We start from the raw sequence: 12,175 nt of genomic DNA on the forward strand, positions 1-12,175 counted from the left end.
CCCAAAGGGATAAACACCTTTTTAACACAGTCAACTTGAAAATCAGTTTTGAAATAAACCAGTGTTATTTCAAAGCAGAAATGAAGACAGATGTCTAGATTTCCATTTCACTTGATGGAAGGAAACAAGTTGTTCTTGGGCATAACTGATCTTCTCCTGAAAAGGTATCCAAATATAATGGATGAAAAAACCCTAAATGTAACTACCCCCACACCTTTGTTTATAATAGGAGTTTTGAGCAACTAGCTCAGACATGCTTCTATCTTTAGTGAAAAATTTTGATTGATTTGAGTCTAATTCTACTTGCAGAAATGAAAGTTTGCTACTTGGATCCATCTTCACAGAGACAAAAGACTGTATGTGCTGCCTACTTCTTTTCCCTTAGTATTATATGATAGCATTATAAAATCCTTCATAAGGTTATCATAATCCATCTTTCCAAGTAATTTGTTTTATGACCTCACTCTTACAATCAATCTATTGATTCAAATCCACTTCTCATTTTCAACATACATGTAATCATAGTTGTTAAACATCCTCATCCTATTAGTAAAATACTGGTCTCTTTCTCACATCTAAGCAAAAATTTTTCTGTGTAATTACCCTGTTTGAGATGTCTTGAAGTTTGCATTACCTTCTTCAGGATTCCTGTAGAGAGAAAAAAAAAAAAAAAAAAAGCATATTTTTATCCTTGAGCTTATAACATTTAATGCTGTTGATAGGATGGAAGTGTATTCTGGAACTGTATGAACGTGGGGTATATTATTAAATTTGATGTGTAGACTCAAGGCCATGTGAAGAACACTGAAGGCTGAATTAGTACCACAGATTTCACTGCATATATTGAACTGCTTTGCCTGGTAGCCTTCTGTAGGACAAAAAAATATAACAGAATATTGAGAAGTGAAATTAACCCAGTCTTACTCTACCTATGCTATGTATTCCTTAGGACACACAGGATACAGCTTTAAGTGGTGCCAAGTGACAGCTCCACTAGCAAATACCTTAACTGATATGATTTAACTGGACCTGAGTCCATAGGGACCTATTGCTATATTTCCATTAATCTCAGCTTATGCCAACAGAAAATCTCTGTCCCGAACTTTCATCTAGATGGGAAGAACAAGAAACTGGCAAATTTAACTTTACTTACTTGAACTGGAAAATTTCACATCTCTCAAATTTATTTCCCAGATCACTTGCTTGAAGGATTTCTTGTATCTGAATAGGAAAGAGAAATTTTTAACTGATAAAATAAAGAAAAATATACCTATTTGCACACTGCATTCATGGTTTTAATATATTTTCCCTCCTCATACCTCATATAAGCAAAACTTCCTTGATGCTTTACTGATTTTCACAAAGAAAGAATATAACGAACCTGGGGATGTTGATTCACACTTGTCTAAACATGAGACAGCAGTGTGCCCAGGTTGTCAAGAAGGACAATGGCACTCTGGCTTGTATCTGAAATAGTTTTATCAGCCAGAGCAGGGAGGTGATTGTCCCTCTGTATTCAGCTCTGGTAAGGCCACAGTTTTTGAGTACTGTGTGAGTTTGGGGCCCCTCATTATAAGAAGACATTGAGGCCTTGGAATGTATTGAGAGAAGGGCAATAATTGGAGGGATCTGGAGCACAAGTCTTGAAAGGAGCAGCTGAAGGAGATGGGATTATCTAGTCTGGAGAAAAGGATACTCATGGAAGACCTTATCACTCACTATAGTTCTCTCTGGAGACTGTGGTGAGATGGCAGTCAAACAGGTTGCTCTTTTCCCAAGTAACTAGAGATAGAACAAGAGGGAATGGCCTCAGTTTTTGTCAGGGGCGGTTCACATTGGCTATTAGAAAAAATTCTCAGAAGGAGTGGTCAGGAGCTAGAACAGACTGTTCAGGGAGGTGGTGCATTCACTGTCCCTGGAGGTGATCAAGAAATACTTAGACGTGGTACTAAGGGAAATGGTTTAGTGGGGGAATATTGGTGGTAGGTGGATGGTTGGACTGGATAATCTTAGAGGTCTTTTCCAATTCCAGTGATTCTACGATTCTATGATGATTTCTGATCAAGCATAACATACTAAAAATGACAGTCTGGGGAAAGTAAAAAAGCATCATCAATAGGATATGTTAGGAAATTAACGTAGCTACCACATACTCTTGGTTTAACCAGATACAAATAGCTTCTTACCAAGTGTTCAACATCAAAGGCAAGGACTTTGAAGTCGTCTGATGATTTATCTTGCAAAGCAGGAATGAATGATGTCCCAGAAATTATTTTAAATGTTCCTATGTAGCCTTGACTATTTCCAGCATTTTGAGCTAGATTATTTAAAAATATAATTAAATATTTATAAATAATACAATATAATTACAATAATATAAAGAAATATATTATCAAAACCATTTTTACCTATTTTGCTTTGTATAAAGAGATATTTTGCCAATAAATAAGTGTCAGATCATTTTTTGACAGAAGTATAACAACTATAAACACTGTGAATGCAATTTGTCCTTGGTTCTCATTACTTTCAGTTTCACACTAAATGCTGAACTTTCCAGCAGCACTGTGAACAGTTAAAGGAAACAATAGAATTACTGTGGGGTTGCCTGAGCACTAGAACAGATTGCCTGGAGAGGCTGTGGAATCTCCATCCTTGAAGATATTGAAAAGCCATCCGCACATGATTCTGGGTAGACAGCTCTAGGACTGGACCATCACCAGAGATCCCTTTGAAGCTAAATCATTCCCTGATTCTGTGAATCTCTGTAGCATGTGAAGATATGTCTAATATAATGAATAAAGAGACATACCAGAAAATCTCCAATAAGAGCTGAATTAAAGTGAATGATAGAAAATATCATTTAACAGATATATTACCAAGGGTATTTTTAGAATGTGATTAAAAGCATTAACATCCAAGAATGAATTTAAATAAAAGAGAAGATAGCTAACAACTTGTGATGGAGGGACACAACCTAGTGACACTAATTTCCTAATATCAACCAGTAATTACGTTACCTTAGGATTTTTGAAGGCCATTTATCCTTACAGCTGCATATCTACTTAAACAGATGTTTCTAAATAGTAGTTGTTTTTTTTTTTAATTTTTTTTTTTCATTTCTAAATAAATTATGTCCTATGTAATTTTTAAAATGTCTTAAAAATATTATTCATACATGATGAAACTAATGCTAGTGTGTCTTCTAAAGGAAAGACACCTGGGAAGTTCAACATCTCTCTTGTACTGGGGGGCCCAGAACCAGACACAGCATTCCTGATGAAGTGCACAGTTAATATAAATCTAAAAAAAATCTTTAAACTAAAATTCCAATTCCATCTAAACATCATCCTATGTAAATTTAAAAAAATTAGTTTACTTCAAACATCAGTTGTGTGATTTTATCGCATTATGTGCATAGAGTAGATTCTAAGAAGTACTTTGTATTAACTTTATATTATGCTAGGAGATGACAGCCTACTACAGTATCTCTCTCCTAATTATATAGATGAACAAGTTCTAAATAAATAAATAAATAAATAAAATAAAATAAATAAATAAATAAATAAATAAATAAAGATGCAAAGAATTCTAGGACACTTTAAAATTCTCCAGAGACTCCAGTGGATTATGAATGCCTGTAAGAGTCAACATAGAGAAAAAGCAAAAATTCATAGTTTGAAATATTATGTTTGCTATTTGATGAATATGACTGAATAACCAAAGTTTGGATTAAATTCCAAGGACATCTCTTAAATTATATGACCTGAAAATTCTCTCATTTCATATTACTTCAAGACTTGTTTTAATGCTTTTATCTTGGTTTATTTTGTTTAGATCAATATCCAGGGAGGAAAGTGTAAAATAAACATACAAAAAGCCAAGCCAAAAGCATTAGAAATATACTAAGAAACATTAAATTTAATTACAGTGACAATTGTACTCTCTTCTAAGTCTAAAATTCTACTGAAGATATCCTGAAAAAGTTAAAGGTTGGTACTTACTGTGTTCTAACTCCTTGATTGCTAACCATGAAAATACAGTCAGCCCCACAGAGACACACACAAAAAGTGCAAGCAGAGAAACAAACAAAATTTCATAGTTACTAAAAGGAACATATTTCTCATGAGATGATTTTCTCAGCTTCATTTCTGTCCTGAAAGCTTGTACTAACTAAGGACTGACATAAGATAGAAATAACCTGAAAATAAGAGTAATAATTCAGCTGAGTCACAGAACAATAGAATTGCAGGGGTTGGAATGAACAGTTGTTTATTTACAGGAGACGCCTATCAATTAATTACACTATAAAACTTAATAGACAGGTTTTTTTACAACATTTCTGAGTATTCATATTCTTGAACAAGGTAAGCAAAAAATGAAGAAATCTCTTCAGAAAGGTAACGTTAAAGTTTCAGTCCCAGATAAAAAAAAATAAATAAAAGAAAAAAAATTGGTCAATATGATCCATCACAGGCAATTCCAGCAGGCTCCAATGGCAGCCGCCCTGGGATGCCTGGAAACTGCCTGTGTAAGGAAGGGCACTCAGCATATGTCTAGGAGGAGTGAGGGGAGCGGTTTGAGGAGTGGCCCTGCAGCACCCAGGGGAGAGCAGCCCATGGAGAGCCTGCAGTGGAGCACATTTCCACACTACAGCCATGGAGGAATTCACGCTGGAGAACATGGATGTCACCCGAAGGAAGTCACAGATGAAAGAGAGCCCATGCTGGAGCAGAATCCAGGACTGAACAGCAGCCACACAGGATCCCACACAGAAGCAGGTTTCTGGCAGGAACTGCAACTTGTGGTGGATCCACAATGGAGCAGGGAAAAAGTGTGAGGAGGGAGAGCAGAGAGTAGCTGTAAGGGTTTGAAAGCAGGCCTCATTCCCCATTCTCCTGTGCCATTTGAGGGAAACAGAAGTTAGGAATGAAGAAGATGAGCCTGGGATGAAATGGGTTGGGAAAAAGGTGGTTTAGTTTTGTCTTTGTTTCTCGCCATCCTAGTCTATTTTTAATTGGAAATAAATAAATCTTCCCTATTTTCCTGTTTTATGCATGCTGTCAATCCCACGTAAAATCCAAAATGGTGAGTGATCTTCTTGACTGTATCTCAGCCTACAAGATCTACAGTTGGACTAGATGATCATGTAGGTCCTTTCCAACCTTGTGATTCTATGATTCTATGATCTTTGGTCTTATTTTCACACAGTGTCCTATTGAGGAGAGGGGTTGGGATAGGGACTGATTGGAGTCCGGTGGCTGTAAAAGGTCAACCCACTAAAATATCCCATGCTGTATGAAACAATACTAGAACCTGTCTTGCTCCTCACCAAAATCTGAGGAGCTGAGTACAAACTGACTATGGATTCCTCTGTCGCATTTTGTGTGCTTTGACTTTGTATTATTGACACTCTATACCTTAGTAAAAGCTAAACACTACTGCATGCAAATGTTATTACAATTTAAATTTGTAATTGATGCCCAAAGAAGATGAATCAAAGGAGAAGTAAATGAAGTTGTGATCACTTAGAATTCAGTGTTTCACTAGCACCTTGCGTGTGATGATGGTCAAGTTGTACATGTACTAACATTTGTTCCTCTCTAGCCAAAGGCAAAACTTATCGTGGGTAGTCTCCAGTTGCAGTTATGACTGCTACAAAGGAAATAATAATAATAATAATAATAATAAACAAGTCTGGCTGGCAAAAATATCCTGGTAGCAGTAATTAAGAGGCAAGCTGAGCTGGTAGTAATTAAGTGAGCTCTCATTCATCAACTGTAACATCTTACAGTCTGTACGGCTATAAGCTGATGAAAAAAGAGTATAACACTCCACAATTTCTCATACTCATTTGTGTAAAATGTAAAATTGTGTAAAATTAGGTGGGAGTACTTCAGTGCAGTGTTAACACTAGCTTACCATAAGTCATGAATCAGATCTGCAGAGTTTATGCTGAAAGGGACCTCTGAAAGACAGCTGGTCTAACCTCCTGCTCAAGCAAGGGCTGACTGGAATTTGATTAGTTTGTTCAGGGCTATGTCCGGACAAGTTCTGATTATCTCTAGATGGAAGACCAGAACCTCTTTGGAAAACCATCTGTGTCAGTGCTAGATTGTCTGCAGAGTTATTTTCTTTCCTTATGTCTTACTAGAAATTCCCTCACTGCAATTTATGCCTACTGCTTCTCAGCCTTTCACTACGCCCTTCTGAAAAGAGATGGTTCCATCTTCTCTGAAATTACTGCTTAAATGGCTGAAGACAGCAATTAGACATCCCTACCAATTGATTGGCTCCCAGCCTCTATTGGTACCAAGGATTATTCTGGAATTTACTCTTGTTGAGCTCTGTTGAACCTCATGAGGCTTTTGTCAGCCCATTTCTATGTTTTTTTAATGACAAGGAAGTCTATTGACTTCACTCCTACTCTCTTATCCTTCTTTGAGTTATTAGTCTTCCTCCTCCTTCACTGTCTAAAATACTAGGTGTATATTTTTTTCTATTGATATCATTTTAAAGTTTATTTTTTCACTTTCATGTCTTCTACAGACTGATAGGACTCCTGAAAATTACATTTGTTTAGTTATTATATAACTAGAATGATGAAATTGTGTGATCCATTCCAGAACAGAGGGGGCAGTGTTAGTACAAAATCAGAGAGATTGTTTCTACTGTGTTGCAAGCTGTGAACACTTGCAAGCCATGAGCTACCTGCAGCACAGAAATTATACACTGAAGCAATTAATATAAAAATAATAAACTACAATATTCAATTATATTGCCAAACAATTTACAAATAGAAAACTAATGAAATTAGTTGCATGTCATTTTCTAAGCTCTTGTTTTGTCATGCCCATTGTGAACTCTATAATTTAAAAATAGTTAAAAAGTTATAAAGGTAAATATTCTATGAACAGTGTTCAAAATTAAAGCTACTTACTTATTTAAGTATTGATAATCAATCATTTTTCAGAAGTACTAGTATTGACATGCTAGGGACATTTTAGATTAGGCCATTTTCAAAGAAATAGACCTTCAGTGAGGAAGATTCACAATTTAGTTGGTTTATATTGCATCTACATCTGCAGCTCCATGGGATTTATGATCTTATTGGACTTTGTTTATTTTCTTGTTTAATCATTCTTCAGCACAGAGTGATAAGTCTGCTGGCACAGAAAGGAGGGAATGGTGTGTTCTGATAATACCTCTAATATCCGCAAATGTACCTAATGCCTGACATTCTATTAATGGCTAACAATCTGTGCAAAAATATTTTGGTTACCTATACAGACTTGCCCTCTGCTATCTAAATGAAATGGAAATTGGCTTTCTTACGGCAGCTGTTTTCAGATGTCAAGATGATTTGTCCCTTTTACTGTGCAGACTTCCACACAGGAAGGCAGGACTGAATCAATAGACCTGCAGTGAAAGTGCAGAATCAGACTATGAGCTTGTTTTTACATCATAAACAAAATTATAAAAGGGGGCTCATAGGAAAGCACAACTTCCAGCAATGTTGTATTTCAAAATAAAACCCTTACATATTGCTTACCTTTAACTCTTCCAACTGCTTGTACTGAGGAGGAGAAATATATATGGTAGTGGTCTGTCAGGTGCAAAACTTTTGTATAAAATGAAAAATATGTATTTCATTTACTAATTAACAGAATCTTTAGCAGTTGAAAATGCATGATTCTTTTTGCAATCAGTTATATAAAACTGCATGACTAAAAGTGGCATAAACATCTTCTAGAACTTATTTGGCTCAGCAAGACTTAGTATTGCAGAGGAGCTGTTACTTATCAGAGGACTACACAGTCTTTGTTTACACACTGTTTTTTATCCACTTCCAGGAAAACTGAGTCTGGAGAACTTGTTCAATATTCAATTGTCTGGGATGCTATTTCTTATCTAGAGGTCCTTAGGCAAGTTCACAAGATTTTGAAAGCTCATACAGTATTAAAAATATTTTTAAAACACTGGACTATGTATGGTGAAATTACCATGCTGCAGGACATAAAAATTTTCAACAAATGACTGACTTGATTCTGTGATCAGAAACAGCAGCAGTTCAGGAAAAACATGTTTTAGTCAAGTGAAAGGTACAAAAGAACAACGTCTCTGTTTTCAGAATGAAGCCATTAGTTTGAACTACTAATAAATAAATAAATAAGCATTCTGATTTTAGAATCATGTAACAAGTCAACTGTTCGAAAGCTTAGGTAATGTAGAACTTCTTTAGGTTAAGGTACATCCAAGACATGAAGATAGAGGAGGTAGCTGGACATTGCTCTCCCTTCAATCCTTAAGCACTGTCCAAAATGGTGATCTGCATATACAGCGGAATAATAGCTGTTGAAAATTTAGTTGATTTTACGTAGTTATCCTCACACTGGAAGATTTATTGGCAGTATGAAGATCTCCTCACAGAGTTATCTCAGAGTAGAATTTGCTCTGAGACACTACCTGAGAACTTACATACACACAGCTGACAAGAAATAGAGTTTTGCAAGTATTATCAATAAACAGATGGGATGTACATGGGCTGTTCCAAAAGTGATGCCTCCAGGTTTTTCTTTTTCATTGGAAATCGCAGAAGATGCAATGAGTGCAATAATACTAATGGGTAGAACAAATTATAAGCTAGAAAACACTTTTTTTTTCAATATAGACATCTCCATTTGTCATGCACTTTTGTGAGCAAGGAACAACAGTTCCGCATGCTGTACTTGTAAGAATCTGCACCGATGAAGGTGACCCACTGCTTCACAGCTGCTATGATGCTGCTGCTGCTAGGAAAATGTTGCCCGCACAGTCCATCTATCATCAACCTGAGCAGGTGGAAGTGCAAAGACACAAAATCATGACTATGTGATGGATGTGGTGATTGTTCAGCCAATCCTAGCAATGTACTCCACAGTCTTTAAATTTTTGCAGGACCTGGTGTTATCATGTTGAAAAAGAAAGGTTGTATTCTTCTCTGGGCTGACTCTGAAAGTTCGAGCTTTTAGCCTAGACAGTGCTGTGATATAGCAATTGATGTAGTGTTAATGGTTTGTCTGGGTTCCACAAAATCCAGAAGGATCACCCTTTTCCTAACTCAGAAGACAGTGCACATCACTACTCACTGAGAACTGCATCTTCAACTTTTTATTAGATGGGAAAATTCATGACATCAGTCCATGTTCTGATGTTTGACATCTGCTCATGGTGGTAACAACATGTCTTGTCACCAGTAATGATGTGATCCAGGAAACTGTCACCTTCAGCCTTGCATTTGTTAAACAGGCCCTGACAAACATGCATACAATATTCTTGGTTGCTGGTGATATGGCAGTAGAGGCTGAACCTTCTCACCAATATTCCATTACATATTGTGACAGAAGGCAGCAGAGGGCAGTCTGACAAAATGGCATCTGACGTGGAAGTGTGGATAAAACAAAGATGCAAAACTGAATTCCTTTATATGGAAAAATTGCATCCACTGACACTCATCAATGCTTGCTGAATTTAAACTGTTTGAAGATATATAAATAATCAGTATGGGGAAAAAGCACTTGTTTTAATATGGTATATGTTGTACAATGAAAAGCTGTCCTTAAAAATGCACCATCCTCTTTTTGTGCAGTCTTCAGCAATCTTTTCCAAGGTTGTCAATAAATAACAGCATGAAAAATGGAAATTTCTGTATCAAAATAAAAATTAAAGCATCAACACCAGTATTTCATAATAATTATTTTAATTATTGATCATTTTATTGACCACCGATTGTAAAATATCAGCAGTTCTGCTGTTTCGCAGATTAGTTACTTGAAGATATTTAAGAGGTCATTAACTATGAAAATTGGGAGTAGATCCTATTTCTCTTAAATTCAAATTCTTTAAAAGTACTAGTCTTAAGATACTTTTCCTACATCTCTGGCTTTCTTAGGCAAATATATATTTAAAATTGATCTTTTTTTTTACAACTCTGGAAGAAGCAATAATTATTTCTAATCTATATAATAAATACTACAAGAACTAAAATAGTTTGTCCATAAGCCTTTGGAATGATTAGGAAAATCTATGTAAAGTCCATTTTTGTTTTTATGAAATATTTGTACTCTTGTGTAGCAATATTCTGGATATGACAACCCTTTTAGCTGACTGAGGTTTTATAAAGGCTGATAAAAACAAAAACAAAAACAAAAAAATCTTTCAAATACCTCTATTATTATGCCACATTCCCATCTCACAGACATTATTTCTGGTTGATCACAGCATCCAAAGCAAAAGGAAACTGATACGCAAGTCAGAGAGAGTACGTATGATTTAAAAGAAATGTGAAATCTTTGCAGTTCACTCTTCTAAATAGTGCAAAAAATGAGGAGAAAATTAAGGCCAGATAAGCTGTAAAAGAGCACTGATAAACATTTACCTAATGCTCAATATTTCAAGTGTAAGCATGTCTAGTCCTTCAAAATACACCTATTATGAAGTGAAATGAAATGTTTTTAAAATACTTGTGATGTTAACAATATCAAACACACCCTTGCAAAAACAGTTAGCCTTCAATTTGCTCCTTTTCATTAAAAGCTGAACTGGATTGATAGAAGAATTACTTCAGTGCCAAATACTTTGAGATAATCACACATTTCACCTAATGTATCAGAAAGGCAACAATTATTGGTTTGTTTTAATGTTTGTCAAATTGCGTGTTTTGGAGGAAAGGGATGATAGGAAAACAACTGTAGTACATCTTTCAAGATGACCCCAATCAAGATGAAACAGATCAGAAGTTCAGTAGCTGAATGATTTGATAACTCTTATTTTCTTATCCTATATACTTGACCCATGAAATGACTACTGAGCAGAGATAATTTATATGCTTTTAAATACATTTGAAAGGGCATCTGGGTTAGACCTCTCTGGTAATCCATTTAGCTTACATCAAATTAACTTTTCACACTGGATATTTGACAAGATGATGGAGAAATAAAATAAAGAGTGTACAGTGTCCTTATTTTTCTTCTTCTTCTTTTCTTTTTTTTTTTTTTTCTTTTTTTTTCTTTTTTTCTTTGTGATAATTATTTTAACAGGAATAGCAGAAGGATGAAGAAAATGCTCTTGGATTTCAAAAATGGGGTCAACTAAGCATGTAATTACTTTCTCAAAGGTTCATAAAACTGTGCTGAACTATGTGACCAGGAGTTCAAATTTTGGTCACTGTGTTGATATTGTTAATCACCATCCACTATAAGTGCTGCAAAAATAAGACTATCATCTGTTTTGAAATAATTTAAGTGCTCCCAAGATACTGAAAAGGCAAAAAGCTTTAAAACTTGTTACATAAAGTATTGATGAGTTCTTTATATTAATATCTACTCAAAGTGTGGAAAACTACCAAATATCAGATATAACAGCACATAAAATACTAACAATTATATTTTAAATTGCATAGCTTTAATCAATGACAGGCTTTCAGTCTCATTCTTCTTCTTTAGAAATCAGAATTAGTACAGAAAAAATGATGAAAACCTGTCAACGGAGATACAGAACTGTTCCACATAGAAGGATTTAAATACAAATATAAATAGACTATGACAGACTTGATATGCATTATAGTAAAACAGAAATTTGAAATGAGAAAAGCAATTAATTTTTTAGGTCTTTCTGAAACATAATACAAAGACTGGTTAAGTAAAAAGACTGGTTAAAAACAGATCAAATGTAACCAATAAATGCACATTAAAAAATCCACACATTATTTCGGGTTGCACAAGATTTTTACACAGAACTAACAGGGAATGAGAACTGGATGAATGAGAAATGAATGTGATTCCCATTCTCATAACTCTCTCATTATGAATGGAAAAATAAATATTTTTAGTCACAAATCAATCAGCTTTAAGTTAATATTCAGAAATTAAGATGATACATACATACATTCTGAGGAATTGTTGTCAGAATGCAACTGTGTTTTTGATATCATCAAACAAAGGAAAGAAGGCCATCAATAGCAAGAGGTATATACATCTGTAGTGAAAAGGTCATAAAAGTTGCATGCTATACATTTTTCTCTTTTAAGATGTTTCCAAGTAAATGAAATGTTTAATGTAAATGTTTAATGTAAAAGAGAAAAACATATAACCAAAGCTTCAGTATGTAAAGCACTTGCAAGGTTAGTCTCAGTCTAGCC

General features: G+C 35.0%; 1 protein-coding gene across 1 annotated transcript in view; it reads right to left on the minus strand.

Annotated features, from left to right (window-relative positions):
* Window positions 1–12,175, minus strand: part of TMPRSS15 (transmembrane serine protease 15) — an 84,993-nt gene that overhangs the window by 49,042 nt on the left and 23,776 nt on the right. Inside the window, exons 3-5 of the mRNA XM_015880660.2 lie at window positions 2,187–2,317; window positions 1,154–1,221; window positions 604–648 (exon numbers count right to left, since the gene is read on the minus strand). Of these exons, the coding sequence (XP_015736146.1) occupies window positions 604–648; window positions 1,154–1,221; window positions 2,187–2,317 (244 nt within the window). The remainder of the gene's footprint in view (window positions 1–603; window positions 649–1,153; window positions 1,222–2,186; window positions 2,318–12,175) is intronic.

The sequence above is a fragment of the Coturnix japonica genome, chromosome 1, assembly GCF_001577835.2.
Source record: "Coturnix japonica isolate 7356 chromosome 1, Coturnix japonica 2.1, whole genome shotgun sequence".
Classification (NCBI taxonomy): domain Eukaryota; kingdom Metazoa; phylum Chordata; class Aves; order Galliformes; family Phasianidae; genus Coturnix; species Coturnix japonica.